Source organism: Maniola hyperantus, chromosome 25, assembly GCF_902806685.2.
Source record: "Maniola hyperantus chromosome 25, iAphHyp1.2, whole genome shotgun sequence".
Lineage (NCBI taxonomy): Eukaryota > Metazoa > Arthropoda > Insecta > Lepidoptera > Nymphalidae > Maniola > Maniola hyperantus.
In genome coordinates this window covers 412,492-436,927 of record NC_048560.1, presented here as the reverse complement: position 1 = coordinate 436,927, position 24,436 = coordinate 412,492, and the positions used below count along the sequence as shown (strand labels likewise).

Below are 24,436 nucleotides of genomic sequence, written 5' to 3'. Positions count from 1 at the left end.
TCTACAAATCTGCTATCTCTTTTTAAAGGTCGATGTACACTACTTTCTGCTGCGTTGTATCCAGTATTTATGTAATAATAATAATAGAAGTTATGGACTCACCCGTCAAATCTCCTCAACTATTCATCCAGGAATAAGATGCAAAGATGCTGCGCTTGTAAAAAATACGTTAGTAATTTCTTTATCTGCATTCTGAACTCGGTACTATCAGTGCATTATCAATTCGCCCCGGTTAAAGTTTAAGGTTCAATGCCCGAAGGGTGCCAACAGAACTAAGCCACCGCTGTCCGTCCGTCTGTCTGTCTGTCAGCGGAGTGTATCTGTATCTCATGAACCGTAATAGATGGAGAGTTGAAATTTTCACAGGGTTTGACTATTGCCGCTATAACAATAAATAATAAAGATTTCAAAATGGCCGCCATGCAAATAAAAAACACAAATAGTGTTACGTGTTATATACGATGATACGGAACCCTTCGTGTGTGAGTCTGACTCGCACTTGACCAGTTTTTTAAAATACTTATATTGTCATACTTTTTGCAGATTGACATTTGTTTAGTTTTTTATTTTATCTAAACACATGAAAAAAATCCTAATCATTTATTTATTTGATAATTGTAGATAGGTACAGAATTATAAGAAATTCCTAACTTAAGATAATAAACCACAAATAGAAAAAAGAAGTATAAAAACAGAAAAGAATAACAAATTAAATGATACACAATCTTCAAGACTTATGGCATCCTAATATTATGCAGTAAATCTATTGACAGTACATCTAGCAGTCATCATCATTATTATCATCATCAACCGATAGACGTCCACCGCTGGACATAGTCTCTTGTAGGGACTTCCACACGCCACGGTCTTGCGCCGCCCGAGTCCAGCGGCTCCCTGCGACTCGTCTGATGTCGTCCGTCCACCTAGTAGCATCTAGCAGTAGATAAATACAATTCATAACATACGTAATTAATTAATTTTGTTATTGAAGTGGCTAGTGTTTGAATTAAGCTTTAGATTTAACCATCGGAGAGGTATTCTTTGAGGCAGATTTATTGTACAATGAACCAAAAGCTTGCAAACAAGTGTGCTTGTTTGCAAGCAAAGTGAATTGCAATAGTGCGTTGTAAGGTCTACATCTCCTGCAGGGTTAGCATGGGCGGGGATATAATTTTCTCCCCGGGGAAAGGATAAAATCTTTATCCCCTCCGACAGCTTTATCCACTCTCCGAGCATGGGCTCACGGGTGGATATAATTATCCACAGTGAATAAAACGGGGGTCTTTTTGGTTTTTGGATGTTTTCCTTTACCTTTATTGGGTTAATGGTAATTGGTATTTGGGACCTATGTTGGGTTTATGTTGGGGTTTCCAACCATATTCCAATCATAACCCAAACACAACCTAAATATAACACAAACACAACCCAAACTTAACCCAAACACAACCCAAACATAACCTAAACCCAACAGGTACCGCGAGACATGTTTTGATTTTTGAGTTCTATGAGAATAAACTTAAACCCACGTCTAATGTCGAGGATAAAATTGTCCCCGATTTAGGGATAAACTTCTCCTCTCCCCTGTTGCCGTGCTTTGAGAGGTGGACAAGTAAATTTTATCCCTCGTCAGTGGATATAATTGGGGGATAAAATTTTTGTCTCCTGCCCATGCTAGGGGGGCTGAGGATGCTCCGGTGTTGGGGCGAAACGCGCGTCGAGTTTTTTTTAGGATTTGTGTGTTTAAATCATACATTCGACCTGTTTCAGCGGATTACAGCAAATTAAGCTTTTGGTTCATTGTATATCATGGACTTCCGCAAAGTAACGCCTGCTTCTATAGTCTATACAGCGGATTTATTGATATCTGTCGATTTTTTCTCGAGACTTTCTCTAAGATAGTTTAAAATTAAATCTGAACTTTGTATTGATATATTTTCTTATCGTGAGCATAGTATTGAAACACCTGCCCCTCTACGGCGACAGCGGTCGGTAACGCTCCAGGTTCAAGTTCAGCTTTAGCTTCACTGGTAGCGTTAGGGTACATAATGTACACTTTATTATTAATGATAACTAGAGCTCCATTCTCAAGGTACAAAGGAGGTTTGTAAAGGGTTACAGTTCCTGTGGCTTTTGGGAGACCTTCGATTTTCTTAACACCATCAGCTGTGCGGACATACGGTACCTTATCGTCGGAAAAGAAGTACAGGTTGTTCTGGAAATCTAAAACGATTTGCTCGGGTTTAACGACGTCTTCTAATTTCTCTTTCTTTTCGCCATTAGTAACTTTGTACAATTTAAGATCTTCAGTCAAAATGTAAATTACTTCACCAAATCTCTCCATATCGATTGCAATGATGCTATCCGTGATTGGCCCATATTTGTCAGCGGAGTTTGTCTCTAGGATGTACACGTAAAGTCCACCTTTAGCTCCAAAGAAAGCTTTCGTGCTATTGTCCCAAAGTCCTGACGCAGCGGCATCTCTGCCGTAGTCCAGAATTTTTGTGACCTTTCCTTCCTTGCGGACATACAATCCTTGATCTACGCGGCTGCCATCTGGCAGAATATCTGCTTCAACGAAGAATAATATGTCACTACTCTCTTTTGCGGGTCCACTCGATCCTAATGGGGGGATGTCATCTACTAAATTGAGCGCGTTAAGAGGCACAACCAACTTGACGATATCATGTTCTGCCTTATATTTAATAAGATGTTTTGGGTAAAGTGTGTCCCGTGTTATTACTTTCATGTCAGCGTCGTCATTAGAGGTGGCAGCGGCAGCCAGAAATCCAAATAGCGCTAAAGCTGTGAACCACACCATCAGAGTCATTTTGAAATCTGAAATAAATCACGTAGAAAATTGAGTCACTGAGAAGGGAATTATGTAAAATTTTGATTTTGATTTAGTTTTGTTTTAAATACCGCTGGAATGGAACTCTTGGATTTTCCCGAATGAATAGTGTTCAGGGTTGAATCGTGAACATTAACTCATCATCATCATCATCAATATCAACCGACAGACATCCAGTTTTGGATATATGTTTCTTGTAGGGACTTCCTCACGCCTCGGTATTACGCCGTTTGAATCCAGAGGCTTCCCGCGACTAATTTGATTTTGTCTGTCTGTCTAGTGGGGGTTCCTCCAACGTTACTATCCCCTTGTCTTGACAGACACGACAGACAGACAGACAACGAAGTGATCCTATAAGGTATCCTTTTTTCCTTTTGAGATACAGAACTCTAAAAATGAATCGGTAGAATATATGAGTGTTTAGTTTAAAATGAAACCGGTCGAGTGCGAGTCGGATCCTCACACGAAAAGGTTCCGTACCGTCTACAAGATTATGTACATTTTAATTTGCAAGGCGTGCATTTTGGAATTTTTATTATTTACTAGCTGATGCTCGTGACTTCGTAAGCGTGGATTTAGATTCTTAAAATTCCCGTAGGAACTCTTTAATTTCCTGGGATAAAGTAGCCTATGTCAATCTCCAGGTCTTTATCTATACCCATGCAAAAAATCACGTCGATCCGTTGCCAGTGCGACGTGATTGAAAGACAAACCAACAAACCAACAAACAAACACACTTTCGCATGTATAATAAGGGTACTGATTAAAATATCGGTATCCAATATTTAATTTAAACTTAAATAATAATGATTGAAGTTTTGGACTCACCCGTCAAATCGCCTCAACTAGTCATCCAGGAATAAGATGCAAAGATGCTGCGCTTGTAATAAATACGTTGGTGATTTGTTTATCTGCATTCTGAACTTGTTACTATCAGTGCATTATCAATCCGCCGAGTTAAAGTTTAAAATTCAATGCCCGAAGGGGGCCAATGGAACCCTATTACTAAGCCTCCGCTGTCCGTCCGTCCGTCTGTCTGTCAGCGGGGTGGGGTGTATCTGTACCTATCTCATGAACCGTAATAGGTAGAGTTGAAATTTTCACAGTTTGACTATTTCCGCTATAACAATGAATGGATAAAGATTTTAAAATGGCCGCCATGCATATAAAAAAAACAGACGGACAGATTGCAGTCAAGAGAAGCCTATTTTATAGTTGAAAAAACCAGCCAAGTGCGTGGCGGGCTACGCGCAGTGTAGGGTTCCGTAGAACTCCTTAACCTGTGACCCTACTTAGCCATAATAGTTTGCCTTTAAAATTTATTATATATACTACTGCTGTGAATTTTTTCACAACACAAAAATATAATTAAACATAGTTTGGCAGGCTAAGACGCCCCTTTCAAACTTACCAGCTTCATAATTTAACGTTCTATTTACACCATAAATACACCAACAATAGGATAAAAATTAGTTATGCTAACCTTAGTACACCGGTTATCACTTGTAAACATATTTTTTTTTTACATTTAAAGCAATATTAGAAATAGTGCTTTAAATGTAAAAATGTGCTTTAAATGTGAATAGGGGGGGGGGGGGACACACTAGATTCTTATAAAAATTTGCACTTTAAAACATCATATTTTGCAAACGGATCTAGCAATCGAAAAATGATGTTCCCACACACACAATATTTTTAAAAGACCTATTCAACTATGGCACACTATGGGGTAGACGAGAAGAAAAAATCATCCCCACTTTACATGTAGGGGAGCTACCCAAAAAAATATATTTATAACAATTTTATTTCACCACTTTGTCGGCGTGATTAATATTTATACCCATGCCAAATTTCAGATTTCTACCACTAATAGTCTTTGAGATTAACCGAGGACGGACAGACGGACGGACATGGCGAAACTATAAGGGTTCCTTGTTTACTACGGAACCCTAAAAAATAAGGAACTTCCACACACCACGGTCTTGCACCGCCTCAAGCGACTTGATTCAATTCAATTCAAATTACTTTATTGCGAATATGGGGTGGAGATGTTACAAAAACAAAAAGGATATTTATTTATTTTATTTATTTTTTATCTAATTAGAACGGCAGTGCCACTTACACTAACTAGATGATTAATAATAAATTTAAAATACAAATAAAGGTACAAGAAAAAAGACATAAAATACAAAACGATAAAAGATCAAAAAATTTTGAATATGTACGCTGAGAACATTGAATGACATATTCATGCAATGCTCTCAGCGTACTTCAGTAACTCCCGAACCAGTATTATAGACCCATCATTAAATGGGTCCCATTGAGCATTATTGTCCAAAAGCGCGTTGAATGATGCTAATGAACGGGGTATAGGTGACATAGATCTAGCAACAGTGCGATGATGTGGGACCACGAAAAGTTTATTTTTTCGTGGACGAAGATTACTGTTGGATTCAGGGACACGTATGCGACACAGTTGGTTATGAAGTTCTGGAGCATTAACATCTCCTCGCAAAATTTGACACATAATTTTGAGTTGGTCGCAAATGCGTCTGACCTCCAGGGAGTTGAAACCTAAGCATAGATATAGATATAGGTATTATTTTTCATCTTTAGTGGTGGGGTTATTTAGCGCCATCTATGAAAATTTTATCGAACGTTGCCCTGAAACTTCCTCATTCGTTTGATAGCAGTTCTGTCTGAGTTGATACTTAATCCAAACATTTTATAACCCTTATTTTTATAAATATTTTATTAATCAAGTGCAACGATAAATAAAAGAACGAATAGTCATTGATACTATTATTTGTCATATTTTATTTTTATTCTTCACGAGCTTATGCTCGCCACTTGGTCAGCGTGGACTACACAAACTTCAAACCCCTATTTCACCCCTTAGAGGTTGAATTTTCAAAAATCCTTTGTTAGCGGATGTCTACGTCATAATAGCTACGTATGCCAAATTTCAGCCCGATCCGTCCAGTAGTTTGAGCTGTGCGTTGATATATCAGTCAGTCAGTCAGTCACCTTTTCCTTTTATATATTTAGAAGAAGATATATAGAAGATAGAAGATTCCATTAAGCTTTAGGTTTAGTTTTAGTGAGTGCCGCCTGACTTATGGTCTTTGATGCAAGTGTTCTGATGTCAGTTGCTTTTGAGTTGAGGTAATTTCTGAGCTCCTCGTTCGCAGCTTCCATGAGCAACTTCAAGATGTTATATTCGTAGATATTCTTATCAAAAGCATAGTATTGGACCAATGCTGCTTCTGGAGCATACGCAGTCGGCTTCGCTTTTGATCTGAACCCAATATCACTAACTTCACTTGTACCGTCACTGCTTATGATGTACACTTTGTTATCAGCTAAGAACGGCACAGAATCATCAAGAATGAATGGAGGCTTAATAAGTTTGACTTTGGAAATATCTTCTGGCAGACCCTCTATAGGTTTCACACCATCAGTTGTACGCACATACGGTTTCTTATCATCGGCAAAGAAGTAGAGGTTGTCTGAATAATCCAAAACAATTTCTTTAGCGTTCACAACATCATCTAATTTCTCTTTTTTCTCACCGTTATCACTAACTTTGAACACTTCACGGTCTTCAGTCAAAATGTATAGTACATCTCCTGTTTTTTCTTTGGCGATTGCGACGATACCGTCTGTTATTGGTCCGTACTTGTCAGCAGAATTAGTTGTTTGGTTATATACATAGAGTCCATCTGCAGCTCCAAAGAAAACTAGTTTACTGTCATCTCCTGATGCAGAAGCATCTCTACCGTTGGTGAGAATCTTTGTAGCTTTTCCTTCCTTGAAAACGTAGAGTCCTTTGTCTTGACGAGTTCCGTCAGGCTGTTCTTCAGCTTCCACGAAGAATAAGATGATGTCGGTATCATCTTCAAGTGATTCTGATTCATTGGATTCTGCTTCGTCGAAGTTGAGTGAGTTAATTGGAACAAGTATTTTGACTATGTCATACTTGCCTCTGTATATAATAAGTTCATCCCTGTAATAATCCATTGTTACTACAAGAGGCTGATCCTCTTTATAAGGGATGGGATCTCCAACCAGTAGACCGATCAGCGCGAAAGTTGTGAAGTACGACAGGAGTCTCATGTTGAATTCTGAAATCATTAAAATTTTACGTCATTTTTAGGCGTCCGTACCTCAAAAGAAAAAAAACTCCTTCAGTACGATGTTACGGAACCCTTTGTGTGTGAGTCCGACTCGCACTTGACTGACATTTTTACTTTGTTTATCAGTTATTACTTATTACTATGCATAAGCAGCTCGATTGCGGAAAAACTGCATCAATCATTATTACAGTCTCAATTGTTTTAATTGGCTGAATTTATGGTATTCTTGTTGCAACAATGCATTGTAGCCAATAGTGAGCGAGCGCCAATCAATCAGAGGTGATTGCGATCGTGACATTGTAGCTGTTATTCTACCGCAATCGAGCTGCTGGAATATTTAAATTCACTATCACTCAAGTCTTAGTAACTGTTAAGTCAAAGGTGATTGATAAGTCAGGGATAATTTATTAATTACTAGCTTACGCTCGCGACTTCGTCCGTGTGGACTACACAATTTAAAACCCCTGTTTCACCCCCTTACGGCGGTTACGCACTCATCCGATCCGAGATCAATCGATATCGATCGATAAAAGTAGTCTATATCCGTATCCAGGATGCAAGCTATATCTATACCACGTCTATGATGCCCGCAGCTTCGTTCATATGGATTTACTTTGATTTTCGGGACCAAAGTAACTTATTTCCTTCACCGGGATGCAAGCTATCCCTGTACCAAATTTCGTCAAAATGAGATAAACGGATGGGTCATGAAAAGCTAGCAGACATACAGAGAGGCACACTTTATATTTATATTACGCCATGACGGGGCGGACCAACAAATTCCTGAATCAGGCAACGCATTATTGGTTCCTCTGGCGCTGCAAATGTTCATGGGCGGTGGCACTTAACATCAGGTAGCCCGCCTGCTTGTTTGCTCGCCATTTTTATATGTCCAGCAGTGGATGTCTATCGGTTGACGACGGAGATGATGAAATAAGGAATTAATTTAAGTTAAAATCAAAACGTGTACTCACCCATTAGACCTTCTCAACGGAATGAGATAAAAACTCAGTCTGTAATTACCTACTACTACTTAGATTATATCATTTGTTTGTCTGTGATGTTCATATCACACAGTAAGGCTAAGGCCACATTATACGTGTCAAGCTTAGCGATAATTTAGGAACTATGCTTGTGTACAAGATACACAATGGTCACATACTAGGCTTCTAGCATGGTGACATACAATTCACTTTAGCGCCATCTGTTGATGAAAACAGCAGAAATTCAAACTTTTTCCATTGAATCACTAGGCGACTGACAAAAATAACCAACCTGATGCGCGACTTTTCAAAAATCCCGGGGGGACTCTTTGATTTTCCGGGATATAAAGTAGCCTATGTCACTCTGCAGGTCTTCAACTAAGTCCACGTAAAATTCAGGTCAATCCGTTGCTCCGTTCGGCGTGATTGAAAGACATACGAACAAACCAATAAACCAACAAACAATCAGTTTGTAAAATAAACGTCTTTTCTTTCTTTCTTTCATGCTTTCGCATTTATAATATGCATAATGATTACAGTCCTTCGCGCACGCGTCGCGGTTGAGAATCTAGTTTCGAACCTATCCGGGGTCCTTTTTCCGCGAACTGACTCCTTGAAAAAGGACCCCGAATGGGTTCGAAACTAGTCGGGCTAACGTCGATTAAACATGTGAGTACAGCCGGGTGTAAGATATGTACAATATGGAAATCACTCACGATAGTTTAAAAGCTAAAAACAAAATAAATGATATACAATGTTCAAGGCTATGGAATCAAACCAATGAATCAAACAGACTTATGGCATCCTAATATTATGCAGAACGGGCAAGTAGGTATATCTATATATATAAAAGGAAAGGGTGACTGACTGACTGACTGACTGACTGATCTATCAACGCACAGCTCAAACTACTGGACGGTTCTAGCTGAAATTTGGCATGCAGATAGCTATTATGACGTAGGCATCCGCTAAGAAAGTATTTTTGAAAATTCAACTCCTAAGGGGGTGAAATAGGGGTTTGAAATTTTGTAGTCCACGCGGACGAAGTCGCGAGCATAAGCTAGTTGATAATATGCCCATAAACTATTTTACAGTACGATAGGAACCTTTGGTGGCAGTACCGATGGCCGCTGAGGCGGATGTGTTCTAGAGTGGAGACCGCGTATCAGCAAGCGCAGTGTGGGCCAACCCCCAATCCGCTGGACTGATGACCTTAAGAAGATGTCCTATGTAGCGGTTTTCCCGGGAAGGCAGTGGATGCAAACAGGCAGATTCATTAATTCCTAGGAACCTTTTCCTAGTCCTATATAATCTATTTCACACATGTTGGTTATTACTGACATAACTTTTTTTTTAAGAATATTAGCCATGTTATTCATTATACATTATTTCAAAAAATGATTAAAAAAATAGATATTAAAAACATTAAGTATAAATTAAAAGAATATTTTTTAGCAAAGTTAGATGGCTGAGTCTTTTGTGTCTATGTAGATTATATAATTATTTATATTAGTGCTAATCCTATTCACCTAATAAACCTTAAATTTAATAAACCTACTCACGATTATAATATGTTACATACTTACGTGATTCTTCGCGTTATATACCTACTGTAGATTATTTCTTTTAAGTAATTAGTTAATAGGTATCTTCGTTCCAGACAGGCACCGAGGACAAACCTCTGTGGTTTTTTCGGTGTTTTTAGTTTAAGCTTTTATTTGTATGTATTTTTATTTGATAATAAATTAAAAAAAAAAAAAAAAACATAATAGAAAATTCGTAAGAACAGTAAAATATAGCAGTAAAGAAATAAAATTCATATAACATACGTAATTATTTTCGTTATCGCAAATAGTCGAGTGCTAGTCTCTGGAATTAAGCTTTAGATTTAAGCTTCGGCGAATTCTAACTTACGCTTCAGAGAGGTTTGCTTTGAGGCGAATTAATTGATTTACGATGATTTATTCTCGAGGTAGCTGTCGAGACCTTTCATGAGGGAGTTATACATTATGAATATAACTAATTGATTGTATTCATAGATTTTCTTATCGTAAGCATAGTATTGTACCTGCAACGCTTCTGGGGCGAGAGCGGTCGGTAACGCTTTAGGGTTGAATTCAAAAATTGTAGCTCTACTGGTACCGTTGGGGTACATAATGTGCACTTTGTTATTAATGATAACTGGTGCTGCATTCTCAAGGATCCTAGGAGGTTTAAAAAGGGTTACAGTTCCTGTGGCTTCTGGGAGACCTTCAATTCTCTTTACACCGTCAGCTGTGCGGACGTATGGTACCTTATCAACGGAAAAGAAGTACAGGTTGTTCTGGTAATCTAAAACCATTTGCTTGGGTTTAACAATGTCATCTAGTTTCTCTTTCTTCTCGCCGTTATCAGTAACTTTGTACACGTCACGATCTTCAGTCAAAATGTAAATCACTGTACCAAATCTATCCATATCGATTGCAATAATGCTATCTGTGATTGTTCCATATTTGTCAGCGGAATTTGTCTCTGGGTTGTACACGTAAATTCCATCTTTAGCTCCAAAGAAAGCTTTTGTGCTATTGTCTCTTGACGCAGCGGCGTCTCTGCCATAGTCCAGAATTTTTGTGGTTTTTCCTTCCTTGAGGACGTACAATCCTTGATCTACACGGCTGCTGTCTGGCAGGACATCTGCTTCAACGAAGAATAATAGTATGCCATTGTTCATTATAAGTTTATTCGATCCTAATGAGCTGTCGAAGACTTCTTCTAAATTGAGTGCGTTAAGAGGTACAACCAACTTGACGATATCATGGTTTGTTGCTTTATATTTAACAAGTTCTTCTGGATAATATCCTCCTGTTGCAACTTTCTTGTCTGCTTCGTCGTTAGGGCTGGACGCGGCCATTACAAGACCGACCAGCCCAAACGCTGTCAAGCATGTCAGCAGTCTCATTTCGAAATCTGAAATTATTAAAATTTGAAATTAAAATAGAGATAGGTACTCTACATAATATTATTACATGGACGCGCTATTTGTTTCCTAAATAGTGACCAATAACGACACACTATATGCCATCAGAAAGGTTTTTTACGTTCTAAACTTTTACTACGACGGGAAGTCGGAAATCTTTGTAAGAAAAAGTTATCGCTATGTAAAGGCGACACAAATTGAAACTTTAATAGTATACTACTCTATTTTTTTTTGTAACAGGGTTGTAATTGGCATGAGTATTTTTATTGCTTCCAAGGCTGGATTCCATATATTTTTGCTCATCCCCCTTTATACATTATACAATTTGGGAAGAATCTGTTTTCCGAACGGGTGATAGTCTTACTATCCTTTACTTAATACCTACCTACCTGCCTGACTCTAGGTCAACGGGAAGTAGGTACCCTACATAGCCTAGGACATAATATTTTTTTTTGTAACAGGGTTGTAATTGGCATGAGTGTAATATAAGAGCCTCCATAGCTCAACAGGTAAAGGAGTGGACTGAAAACCGAAAGGTCGACGGTTCAAACCCCGCCCGTTGCACTATTGTCGTACCTACTCCTAGCACAAGCTTGACGCTTAGTTGGAGAGGAAAGGGGAATATTAGTCATTTAACATGGCTAATTATTCTTTAAAAAAAAGTTTATAAAACTATAATATAATGAATTTTATTTCACTTTTTTATTTGTTCTAAAACGCATGATACCCTAGCCGCCATGTTAATTCCGTCTGTGACGTCACATGGATTGAAATTGTAATATATTTCACTGAGAAAACACTGTTGCTTATCAATTCGTGTGACTTCATGTCAGCTCATGGACCTAAAAATATGGCGGATACACTTTCGCGGCAATATTTAAATAAATTTTTATTGCACTTATCGATCGGGTAAAATTTTTGTTTGGTACTTTAATATTACTTTAGGATCAAATTAAGACACTTTTGAAAAAAGCGTAAAATACCCTATTAATTAACACCACTATATTGTTAGACGGATAAAAACTAGGTGATTGTATTATCTATGGCGTTGCTCTGCAGAGTAGCGAATCTATGAAAAACGTCACTCAAAAATGGCGCGGAGAGAGAGGTGTTTGCCCTTGTGTTGATATAAATAATAATTACTATGTGAACAGTGAATAAAAGCCTACTAAAGTATATCAAAGTGGTTTTCATTCTAATAATATATACAAATCGCTCAACTGACCATCAAAAAGTATAAATTTTACCTATTTTGAATAAATGATTTTGATTTGATTTTATTGTTCAAAGTAAATCAAAACGTGTACTTACCCTAGACCTTCTCAACGGAATGAGATATTGATTCGCAGTCTGGAATAAATACTTGTTATACGACCACTTCAAGAATGCAGTCCGCGACCGCTACTAAAAGCATCTAAAACATCGATGTATAAAAAGGACGGATCTAAGGGGACATCACAGACAGGAAAACTAGTAGGTACAGTTGACAAAAAGATTCGTTTTTTATTATTATTTGACAAGAAGGTATAATAATAACAGACAAAACTTAAATAATTGTACCGAATACGTATCTAACGACGTTGTATCGAAAAATAAAAAAATAATTTATGATATTTATTTTATTATTGAAAATAATGATTCGTCGTTGGAATTAAGCATGAGATTTTATTTTCAGAGAGGTTTCAGAAGGCTGTAATTTACGCTTCAGATTTGTTTTCTTTGAGGCGAACTTGTTAATTTCCGTTGATTGTTTCTGGAGGTAATCGGTGATCTCTTCTACGAGAGAGCTTATAATTAAAGCTAACACGTTGTATTCGTAGATTTTCTTATCGTAAGCGTAGTATTGAACGAGCGTCGCTTCTGGGGCGAGAGCGGTCGGTATCGCTTTATGTTCGAATTCAAAATCTGTATCTTCACTGGTACCGTTAGGGTACATAAGGTACACTTTGTTATTAATAATAACTGGTGCTCCCTCATCAAGAAAGAAAGGAGGTTTGAAAAGGGTTACAGTTCCTGTAGCTTCTGGAAGACCCTCAATTTTCTTCACATCATCAGCTGTGCGGACGTATGGTACCTTATCATCGGAAAAGAAGTACAAGTTATTTTCGAAATCCACAACGATCTGCTTAGCTTTAACAACGTCTTCTAAGTTCTCTTTCTTCTCGCCGTTATCAGTAACTTTGTACACTTCAAGATCTTCAGTCAAAATGTAAATTACTTCACCAAGTTTCTCCATATCGATTGCAATAATGCTATCCGTGATTGGGCCATATTTGTCTGCGGAATTTGTCTTTCGGTTGTACACGTAAAGTCCGTCTTTAGCTCCGAAGAAAGCTTTTTTGCTGTCGTCTCCTGACGCAGCGGCATCTCTGCCATAGTCCAGAATTTTCTTGGCCTTTCCTTCCTTAAGGACGTAGAGTCCTTGATCTACACGGCTGCCATCTGGCTGGACGTCAGCTTCAACGAAGAATATTATAAAGTCACTATCTACTTCATTTGATTCAGATGAGCTAGAGTCATTTTCTTCAAAATTGAGCGAGTTAATAGGTACAATTAAGTTAACGATATCGTGTTCTGCCTTATATTTAACAAAATCTTTGATGTAAAACTCCTGTGTTACTACAACTTTCTCATTGTCTTCGTCGTTAGAGGTGGGAGCGGCAGCCAGAAGGCCGACCAGCGCAAAAGCTGTGAAGCACGTCAGTAGTCTCATTTTGAAATCTGAAATAAATATAGAAAATAAAGAAATAGTCTAAATATATAAAAGGAAAAGGTGACTGACTGACTGACTGACTGATTGACTGACTGATCTATCAACGCACAGCTTAATCTACTGGACGGATCGGCCTGAAATTTGGCATGCAGATATCTATTATGACGTAGGCATCCGATAAGAAAGGATTTTTGAAAATTCGACCTCTAAGGGGGTGAAATAGGGGTTTGACATTTGTGTAGTCCACGCGGACAAAGGCGCGGGTATAAGCTAGTGATAGAATAAAAATACAAATAAAATTTGATATAATTGTCTTTATATTTTTTTTTAATTTTTTTTCTCGATCACAAGTTATTCCTTAGGAAAAGTATGGTACTTAGTTATGAATGATAATTAAATCCGTTCGTCTAATCGGCTTTTATGCGACTTCCTAAATGGAAGAAATCGCTTACCGGTACGTTTTTGCACTCGTACCAGTTACTAGCCACTGCCGAAGACAAGAACCTTTTCTTGTTTTTCCGAAAAAAATTATGGACCAAGAGCCCGTGAGGGCCAGATCTTCGTTATTTTATAAAAACTGAAAGTTCTTCTGCGTATTGTACCAACCCAACACAGGGAGGAACCATCCGTGACTATGAAGTTTGGATCATGAGGACCACTAACGCGCTTATTATCTCTTTATTACATTTACCTAATTACTTAAATTTACTCAAAGAAATAAGAATTATTATTTCCATCCATCAATTTACTATCTCTCGCTATCACGGCCAGGTCATAGTTCATTGTTTAAGTAAAGAAAACTCAATGATAATAATTTAGGGATAATATAGTAATTATTATGATAGGTAATAATATTAAGTCTGATTCTTCTCGGTAAAGGTATCCAGAACCTTGGAAAAGCATCTGTAGGTACGTATGATTTGCCAGATTTCAGAAAAATGTGTATTTTCAAAAGTACACGGGCTCAATGATTTGTTGTTAACTTTAACTTAAACGGTTTAAACAATAATTATAAAATTTAACATTTTTGAACAGGTCTTTTAAATCGTAAAAAAAAAATAAGTTAGGTTAGATTTAGGTTTAAATTTTGTTTTCTTTTAATACCAGTCCATCTTTCAAAGATTCTTAAATAGTTTCTTTGGTGACATTAATTTGTTGGTTCCTGTTATCTAAATAGCTGTTATTAATTTATATTAATTTATTGACTATTGATAGCTCGCGACTTCGCTTACGTGGATTTAGGTTTTTAAAAATCCTGCGGTAATCCTTTTGATTTTCCGGGATGAAAAGTAGCCTATGTATGTCTCCGGGACACAACTTAATGTAACTGTAGTTCATTTACGTGAATTTCATTCCTGCGGGAACTTTTGTATTTTCCGGGATACAAAATTATTTCCTATTTTACCACCGTAGGGGGTGAATTATCAAAAATAAATAAATATCACTTGCTTTAACGGTGAACGAAAGCATCGTCAGGAAACCTGCATGCCTGAGAGAGTTCTCCATAAATGTTCTCAAGGGTGTGTGAAGTCAACCAATATAGCCAAAACCCTTCTCACTCTGAGAGGAGACTCGTGCTCTGTAGTGAGCCGGCGACGACGGGTTGGTCATGATGATGATGATGATGATGGAGTAAGATAATTATGTGATACAAGAGGATGCCCGAGACTTCGGCCGCGTGGATTTAGTTTTTTTTAAATCCCGTGGAAACTCTTTGATTTTCCGAGATAAAAAGTACCCTATGTCCTTCCCCGGGACGTAAGCTACCTCTAATTTCATCAAAATCGGTTAAACTCTTGGGCCGTGAAAAGTTTGCAGACAGACAGACAGATAGACACACTTTCGCATTTATATTACGAATATTAGACTAAGTATTAACGCCAGAGGAATGTGCAGGGCTCAGACAAGCCGCCAAGCGCTTACGAGCACGAAGAAACCAATATTGGGAGAATATTTTTTTTGTGTGGAAAAAAAATTACTACTATGGATATGTAATTAAATTTTGGACTCACCCGTCGAATCTTCTTAACGGAATGAGATACAAAGATGCTGGGTTTGTAATAAATACGGTTATTTGTTTATCTGACTTCTGAGTATCATTATCAGTGTATTATTACATATTCATTGCAGTTACGGTGACCATGTTACTGAAGGATGCAGGATAGGTCCAAGTACTGGCAGGTTTTAAGGAAATAATATGTTCCGTACCTTTGATATTATTTTTATAATTCTAACGCAAAATAGTTCCTCTTTACCAAATTTTTAGTATGTTTAATTACTAGCTAATGCCCGCGACTTCGTCCGCGTGGAATTAGGTTTTTAAAAATCCCGTGGGAACTCTGATTTTCCGGGATAAAAAGTAGCCTATGTCACTCTCCAGGTCTTTACCTATGCAAAAATCACGTCAATCCGTTGCACCGTTGTGACGTGATTGAAGGACAAACCAACCAACAAACACACATTCGCATTTATAATAAGGGTACTGATATCGGTTGGGGTTTAACGATGTGGACGCTTACTGAAACCAGCAACACTTAGTGCTGTCAACAGCTGTCATTCGAATTTGACGCACACAATCCGGGAATTACGGGACACAGCGTTGGAAGACCACCCACTAGGTGGACGGACGACATCAGACGAGTCACAGGGAGCCGCTGGATCCAGGCGGCGCAACACCGTGGCGTGTGGAAGTCCCTACAAAAGATTTATGCCCAGCAGTGGACGTCTATTGGTTGATGATGATGAATCCGGGAATCGTCACGCTCACGATAAGCAAGCCTCTAACGGCTCTCGGCACAAAACCGCATTATGGACGTGAAGTTCAGTAATTTTGGATCAGATCAGTTACCCTGGACCTTACCAGCGCATCTTGAGGGGCCCCAGCATCGGAGCGCGTTCCCTCAGTCCGGTAAGTGACCACATTCATAACCCTGACTGTCCGCTAGCTTTTATTCATGACTAAGTACTATGACTACAATTGAAGTAGCAATTGAATATCACTTGCTTTAACGGTGAACGAAAATATCGTGAGGAACGTGCATGCAAGTTCTCCATAATGTACTCAAAAACATTACGAAGTTTTCCAATCCACACTGGGCCTAAAAGTTCTTAGCTCTTGTAATCTATTTGCAAAAAAATATAACTAAGAATTGTGGTTTGAGTGAAGTCTATACTGTGGTCAATAAAACTTTTATCTACGAATATAATATAAAAGTAAGTTTAACCATATCAGGACTGTCCTGTATTTATTAACTATAAACATGGCTACATTATTATCTCACTAATCACTAATTGGTAAACACGTTAATATAAGTATTATAAACACGATTAATATTGTTTTACTTAAAATAAACTTAGTTTATCTAAATTAAAACTAAAAAATAAATTAAACTAAAAGAAATTAATTTAATAATGTACCTCATAGAGACCACCGCAGCGAGGCATTGTACCCAAAATGCTGGCAGCATTGCCCCTTTGGATGGCCAAACTAATTATTTGTCTAGGCAGCCTTGGGTCCGCGGTCGACTTGGTAATTTATTTTTATTAAATAGGTACATAATAATCAGTACCCTTATTATAAATGCGGAAGTGTGTTTATTTGTTGGTTTGTCCTTCAATCACGTCGCAACGGTGCAACGGATTGACGTGATTTTTTGCATGAGTATCTACCTATAGTTAAAGACCTGGAGAGTGACATAGGCTACTTTTTATCCCGGAAAATCAACGTTCCCTAAAACCTAATTCCACGCGGATGAAGTCGCGGGCATCAGCTAGTTTCCTAATATTTCACAATCAGTACCCTTATTATAAATGCGAAAGTGTGTTTGTTTGTTGGGTTGTCCTTCAATCACGTCGCAATCGCATTCGCATCCGCATCCGCGGATGCCCAAATTATGACATTCGTTACATCACTATTAACCGTTCACTCACCAGTGAGAGCACGGGTACGTAATCTACGTATGGTGATACACCATAGACCAACCAGTGGGACCACGCATCGATTTAGGTATGGTACATCGATGGGACCAGGGTCCAATACCGTAGCCCCACTTTATTTATTTATTTTTATTCAGATACAACTTAGCCCTTGACTGCAATCTCACCTGGTGGTAAGTGACGATGCAGTCTAAGATGGAAGCGGGCTAACAGGAAGGGGTATGGCAGTTTTTAATAAAACCATGCCCCTTGGGTTTCTACACGTGTAACGAAGCGTTACATGAATTATTACTTATATTATTATTTTATCCTATCTATTATTATAAATCTTATTTGTAAACGTAATTAAGTATATTTTTTTAATTAATTTGCATTCTTATTAAAAGTAGTTGTTGCGAAATGGCAATACCCATTTCCAAACGCTAGCTGTCAAAAGAAGCCTTTGAAAGAGGCCTTTGAACTTTTTCTAGGTTGAGAGCTCGCTCTGGTGGCGAGCCGAAGTTGTTGTCTATTTACATTGTTCCTTAATTTAAAATAAAATTGATTTTTCTTTAAAAATAAAACGTAATTAATCTAAAAGTGCTCCCGTAAAAGGGTAAGTTTTTGAATGGTACCTAAAACAAGTAGATAAACTAATAACGTTATAACTTTCGATACATTCTTTGCAACCGCTAGTTTCCTACTTAGTTAATTTTAATTCTAATTATTTTATTTTGACAATCATAGCCCTAGTAGTTAATTTGAACCGTTGTATTAACAAATAACGTAGTGTATTTACCAATTCATTAGTAATTTTCGATCTACATTGCATCATCATTGTAAAATTATTTTGACAACCCTCTTTTTTTATATTTTTGTGAATAATTTAATTCTTTTTAATATTTCGGGCCTTCAGCCATATATTTAGCCAAATAATTGTAATCTCCGTTCTGATATCGCCACACCGGCAATTCTACCATGTCAAGTACCTACCTTCTGTGTTCGACACGGGCCCGGGTTCGATTCCAGAACGGAAATTTATATGACCAGAGGATAACCCACATTGGTTATCAATTCCAGGAGCTACGTTTGGATTTGAAAGCGTGGTCTGGACTTAAAGGCGGGTTTAACCCCCATCAGAAACCTCCATCATCTAGTCAGCACCGTCGGGTACCCACGGCAACATCTGCTGACACCGAACTCCCGGCCTCACACCATCTACGAGGCCGACAACACGAGGGGAGTACACATTACTGCCGCTAGGACAAAGGCCGAAATCAACATAACACCACGACCCTACAAATTTTGTGTGCCGACCTACGAGCTAAGCCGCGGTAGTTTTCTGTACCAACATTTTATATTATTAAAATCCTACCGTGTGCTATTTATGCCGTTTCATTTCCATCATTTCTCTCATTATCATTTTTTTTTACACCCGGTACACACGGCATCGTGCCGGAACGCTAAATCGCTTGGCGGCATGGCTTTGCCGGCAGGGTGGTAACTAGCCACGGCCGAAGCCTCCCACCAGACATAACTTGTGGGTCAAAGCGGTGTGACCACGGCCACGGACCCGGCATATAGTTAGGTATATCACCATAATATTTTTGTGATACTTAGGACTGTCTATCTGTTGAGGAAACCTTGCGCAAAGGTTCAAATAACACTTTAATGCACACAAGTGTTTCGGGCTAACTTTTAAGACTTAAATAAAATTCGCAATAGGTTTAAGTAAAATGTTTTATTTATTTTATTACTAGCTGATGCCCGCGACTTCGTCCGCGTGGATTTAGGTTTTTAACAATCCTGTGGGAACTCTTCAATTTTCCGGGATAAAAAGTAGCCTATGTCCTTTCCCGGGATGCAAGCTATCTCTGTACCAAATTTCGTCAAAATCGGTTGAACGATTGAGCCGTGAAAAGCTAGCAGACAGACAGACAGATACAGATATATAGCATTTATAATATTAGTATGGAAATATGGATATGAAAATAGTTCCTCGCTGTGTGGGACTTAATTAGCAGCCTGTAATTTACGATTCGGAGATCTTTTTTTTGAGGCAAACTCTCTGATTTTTCGCTCTTGTTTGTTAAGGTAGTCCGAGAGATCTTTTATAATATCACTTCCAAGCAAAGCGAATAGATTGTATTTATAGATTTTCTTATCGTAAGCGTAGTATTGAATGAGGGCTGTTTCTGCAGCGATAGCGGTCGGTAACGCTTCAGGTTGGAATTCAAAATCTGTATTTTCACTTGTGCCGTTAGGGTACATCAGGAACACTTTGTTATTAATGATAACTGGTGCACCTTCATGGATGACAAAGGGGGGTTTGAAAAGGGTTACAGTTCCTGTGGCTACTGGGAGACCTTCAATTTTCTTGACACCGTCAGCTGTGCGGACGTATGGTACCTTATCGTCAGAAAAGAAGTACAAGTTTTCTTCGTAATCCACAACAATCTGCTTAGCTTTAACAACGTCTTCTAATTTCTCTTTGTTCTCGCCGTTATCAGTAACTTTGTACACGTCACCATCTTCAGTCAAAATGTATATTACTTCACCAAGTTTCTCCATATCGATTGAAATAATGCTATCCGTGATTGGTCCATATTTATCAGCTGAGTTTGTCTTTTGATTGTACACGTAAAGTCCGTCCTTAGCCCCGAAAAAAGCTTTTTGACTTTCGTCGCTTGACGTAGCGGCGTCTCTGCCGTTGTCCAGAATTTTTGTGGCTTTTCCTTCCTTGAAGACATACAATCCTTGATCTACACGGCTGCCATCTGGCTGGACATCAGCTTCAACGAAGAATAATACAAAGTTACTGACTATTTCGTCCCATTCAGAGGGGGTGGTAGAGGGTACACGAAAGTTGAGCCAATTAAGAGGTACAACTATGTTAACGATATCATGTTTTGCCTTATATTCAATAAAATCTTTGATGTAGAAATTCGGTCTTACTAGAACTTTCTCATAGTTTTCATCGTTAGAGGTGGGAGTGGCAGCTAGAAGGCCGACCAGCGCAAAAGCTATAAAGCACGTCAGTTGTCTCATTTTGAAATCTGAAATATAGAAATACAGAAAGTTAAGTTCATGAAAAGGGAGGAAATCCTGTGGTTTGGTAAGATTCTCCAAGGGACTTAATTGTAAGTTTTCAAGAAAAAACTTGATATCGGAGTTATGTTTTGCCAAAATTGTAAGTCGTTACGTTTTGTCCCACGCCAACACGAACTTTACGTTAGTTAGCATGGAATAATAATTTATATTCTGATCGGTAAAGTTTAAAAAGAAGTTTATCCTGGCGTTAATGCACTAATCGTTTTGGACAACAATATCAATATAATTAAGTATATTTAAGCACCTCACACAAGTGATATTTTCATTACCATTCATAACTAAGCAAAAAAACGTAAAAAGAGCTGGCTGCTACTAGCTTTGACCAAGAATTAGTTTGGCCATCCAAAGGGGTACGTAAATAAATAAATAAAATATTTTTATTCAATTAAGTACTTTGAATCGTCAAAATATGCATCTAGCAAGTAGCACTGATTAGGAATGATTTTCCTACCGAGAAGAACTAGCAGAAACTCGGCTCAAAGATTTGATATACAATATTATGCCATACTTAACTTACGTAGGTATTGCTGGAACGAGCTGCAGGTCAAATCCAGGCTCTTTTATCATTTAAATAATCTTTGATTGTGTAATATGCTTTTTTCAGGAGCATACATTTATTAGATTTTTTAAACTTGTGTAAAGGTAAATCCAATATAGATTGCGGAATTTTGTTATAAAAGGTTATACCCATCCCCACAAATTATTTCTGTACTTTCCTGATGCGGAGGGTAAGAATCGCAAGCTTATTACGGTTTCTAGTTTGCTTATTATGTAGATCACCAATTTTCTTGTAACTAAGAATATTTTGTCTTACATAAATTAAGTTATTGTAAATATATTGAGAGGTTACTGTGAGGATACCTATTTCCTTAAACTTCTGTCGAAAGGAATTGCGTAGTTTTAAGTTATAAATTGCGCGTATTGCTCTTTTTTGGTAAACAAAATTCTCCCAATATCTGCCACTTTACCCCATATTAATATTCCATAAGACATTATACTATGAGAATAACTCAAATAAGCAAAATATATATCAGTATATCCATGTCAGTTAGCTGCCGAATCTTTCTAACAGGATAAGCAGGGTGCCCCATTGAAGCTTTGCATGCATGCCCAAAAATGTAGCTATTTTCAAAATAAGTATCACTATTTATCATTAAATTAATGTTACTTGTGTTCTTGTTATTGAGCAGTGCGAATTCAACGCACTTAGTTTTTTTGCATTAAAAAGTAAATTATTTACAGTAAACCAGTGAGCTACCTGAGATATGGTACTATTTACATCGTCAAAATTTTCTTTATTTCTATCGACTTTAAAAATCATGTACCATATTTCGTCCGAAATATTTCAAGTATTTCGGACGAAATATGGTAAATCGGTGATGTATACGAAGAACATGAAAGGACCTAGAATAGAGCCTTGAGAGAACGCCCATTAGTGAGGCTGATCTGGATGACTTCACATCGTTAACACATACTGTTTGAATACGATCACTAAGATAAGACGCAATGAGACCAAGTGCAGTGTCTTTGATTCCATAGTGGCTCAATTTAACTAAGAGAGTCTCGTGGTCAACGTAATCAAATGCCTTGGATAAGTCACAGAAAATATCAATTGCATTCTGTGAGCCCATCCACGCATTGAATATATGCCTTAACACCATTCCGGCAGCGTCGGTTGTTGATCAAGCTTTAGTGAAACCATACTGCTCGGAATGGAGTACGAGTAGCTTATTTACTTAGATTAAAATGCCGAAGCAGTTGGTTGAGCATGATTTTCTCAAACATCTTGGCAAATATCAAAATATCTGCTCAGTGTAGGCTAAATTGAAATTGGCCTGTAATTATTTGGGTCACTTTTGCTGCCAGCATATTGGGTGCAATGCCTCTCTGCGGTGGTTTAGATGAATTTTTAAATTTATATTTAATTAATTTATGTATTTAATTTAGTTTTTCTTTAATTATTTAGTCTTAATTTTGATTTAAGTTTATTTTATTGGTTAGTTTAATTTTTTATGTAACCCTTTAAATTACGTATAGTGTTTGAAAATGGTACAATTTTTTTTCTTAAAAAAATAAACAAAATTATAAATATAAATTAGAAAAAACTAAGTGGTTATTAAAATTTCGATTTTTATTTGAAAAAATAATAAAAACATAATAATAATTCTTACTTTAAAATAATAGGTCGTACGTTTTACTTTAGGTACAGGAATTTCCAACCCATTGAAATTTTTGTACAAAGTTTTTCGAATAATTTAAAGATTTGAACTCACCCCTCGAACCTTCTCAACGGAATACGTTCCAAAGATGCTGGGCTTGTATTAAATACGCTGGTTGTTTTTCATCTGCCTTCTGAATATCATTATCAATGCAATACTTAATTAACAGTCTAGCAGTATCAGCTAAGGTGACCAAACTTTTTACCTGTGATGCAGAATAGGCCTTGGCCATGGTTTTTGACATCTTTACACCTTGGCATTTTATTTATTTATTGATTCACTAACTGATGCCAGCGACTTCGTCCGCGTGGATTTAGGTTTTTAATCCTGTGGGAAATCTTTGATTTTCCGGGATAAAAAGTAACATATGTCACTCTCCAGATCTTTAACTATTGCAAAAAATCACGTCGATCCATTGCAATGTGATTGAAGGACAAACCAACAAACAAACTTTTGCATTTATAAAATGGGTATTGATATGGACAAAATATGGGTATGAATGTGTTATACCTATTAGAATCTATATATTTGAATGTAGATACGACGCGACGTCGTGAACACGATCCGTGCAATTGAGTTAAATATCGACAGATAAAAACATCGTGGTATGTACCCGTTATCTATATTAAAATATTATAAATATTACTAGTGAAATGATAAACCCCATATTGAATTGCACTAAGTTTAAGCGCATACCAATTTTTTTTGCCGGAGTCAAAGCTGTTGCAAATAATAGAGAAGAAATGAAAATCTATTGTATGTTTATTATGTTATGTATTATTGTTAAAAGTCTACTTTTTACTAAGCTATTATAGTGATCGCGATCGATTTGCTGTAGCCGATTGCGGAGTTCCGTCTTCTATATCTAAATATATAAAAGGAAAGGGTGACTGACTGACTGATCTATCAACGCACAGCTCAAACTACTGGACGGATCGGGCTGAAATTTGGCATGCAGATAGCTATTATGCAGCTATCTGCATGCCAAATGCAGGCATCCGCTAAGAAAGGATTTTTGAAAATTCCACCCCTAAGGGGGTGAAACAGGGGTTTGAAATTTGTGTAGTCCATGCAGACGAAGTCGCGGGCATAAGCTAGTAACATATTAGACCTCCTAATTACTCAATAATATATAATATATTTACGTAAATCATATCTTTAAACCCTTTTTTAAAGCACTATTATACCAATTTTACCTACCTCTGATACTCATTTTGGTTTAGTAGTTATTGACTAGTTTTATAATGCTTCCTTTTTACTCTGCTTGTGTGAGCTCAAATTAAAACAGAGAAGCGGGAACTGGTTCATTGCCTCATTTACATCATACAATTGAACCACAACATCACTATTAACCTAAATATGGTATCATTATTTTACGATTTGACATTCGCTAATGTTAAAACGTGTTGTTTAATTAAAAGTTCGAGTAAAGTTGGATTCAGGCAGCGCAAAATATGTAGACGCGTGGACAAAGAAACCTATCCTATGTCCAGCAGTGGACATCTATGAATAGGCGTCTATGATGATGATGGGAAAACAATTACTTCAGGACTGT

The 24,436-nt window shown here is 37.5% G+C and overlaps 4 protein-coding genes across 5 annotated transcripts; all 4 read right to left on the bottom strand.

Annotated features, from left to right (window-relative positions):
* Window positions 1-585: 585 nt before the first annotated feature.
* On the bottom strand, window positions 586-3,820 carry LOC117993943 (uncharacterized). Its single transcript, XM_069507247.1, has 2 exons — window positions 3,677-3,820; window positions 586-2,835 (listed from the first exon to the last, which is right to left on the bottom strand). The coding sequence occupies exon 2, from the start codon at window positions 2,825-2,827 to the stop codon at window positions 1,907-1,909; it is 921 nt and encodes a 306-aa protein (XP_069363348.1). The 5' UTR covers window positions 2,828-2,835; window positions 3,677-3,820; the 3' UTR covers window positions 586-1,906.
* A 2,094-nt stretch (window positions 3,821-5,914) lies between these two features.
* LOC117993901 (uncharacterized) lies at window positions 5,915-8,051 on the bottom strand. Its single transcript, XM_034981777.2, has 2 exons — window positions 7,959-8,051; window positions 5,915-6,972 (listed from the first exon to the last, which is right to left on the bottom strand). The coding sequence occupies exons 1-2, from the start codon at window positions 7,960-7,962 to the stop codon at window positions 5,927-5,929; spliced, it is 1,050 nt and encodes a 349-aa protein (XP_034837668.1). The 5' UTR covers window positions 7,963-8,051; the 3' UTR covers window positions 5,915-5,926.
* A 1,828-nt stretch (window positions 8,052-9,879) lies between these two features.
* On the bottom strand, window positions 9,880-15,728 carry LOC117993941 (uncharacterized). 2 transcript variants are annotated; one of them, XM_034981818.2, is made up of 2 exons: window positions 15,649-15,728; window positions 9,880-10,913 (listed from the first exon to the last, which is right to left on the bottom strand). In XM_034981818.2, exon 2 carries the CDS (start codon window positions 10,903-10,905, stop codon window positions 9,919-9,921), a length of 987 nt encoding a protein of 328 aa, XP_034837709.2. In that variant the 5' UTR covers window positions 10,906-10,913; window positions 15,649-15,728; the 3' UTR covers window positions 9,880-9,918. The 2 variants fall into 2 exon arrangements, with proteins under 2 accessions (XP_034837709.2, XP_069363340.1); XM_069507239.1 differs by lacking the exon at window positions 15,649-15,728 and adding an exon at window positions 12,235-12,245.
* LOC138404072 (uncharacterized) lies at window positions 12,402-20,602 on the bottom strand. The gene is made up of 2 exons (XM_069507181.1): window positions 20,053-20,602; window positions 12,402-13,644 (listed from the first exon to the last, which is right to left on the bottom strand). Exons 1-2 carry the CDS (start codon window positions 20,597-20,599, stop codon window positions 12,575-12,577), a joined length of 1,617 nt encoding a protein of 538 aa, XP_069363282.1. The 5' UTR covers window positions 20,600-20,602; the 3' UTR covers window positions 12,402-12,574.
* Between the last annotated feature and the right edge of the window lie 3,834 nt (window positions 20,603-24,436).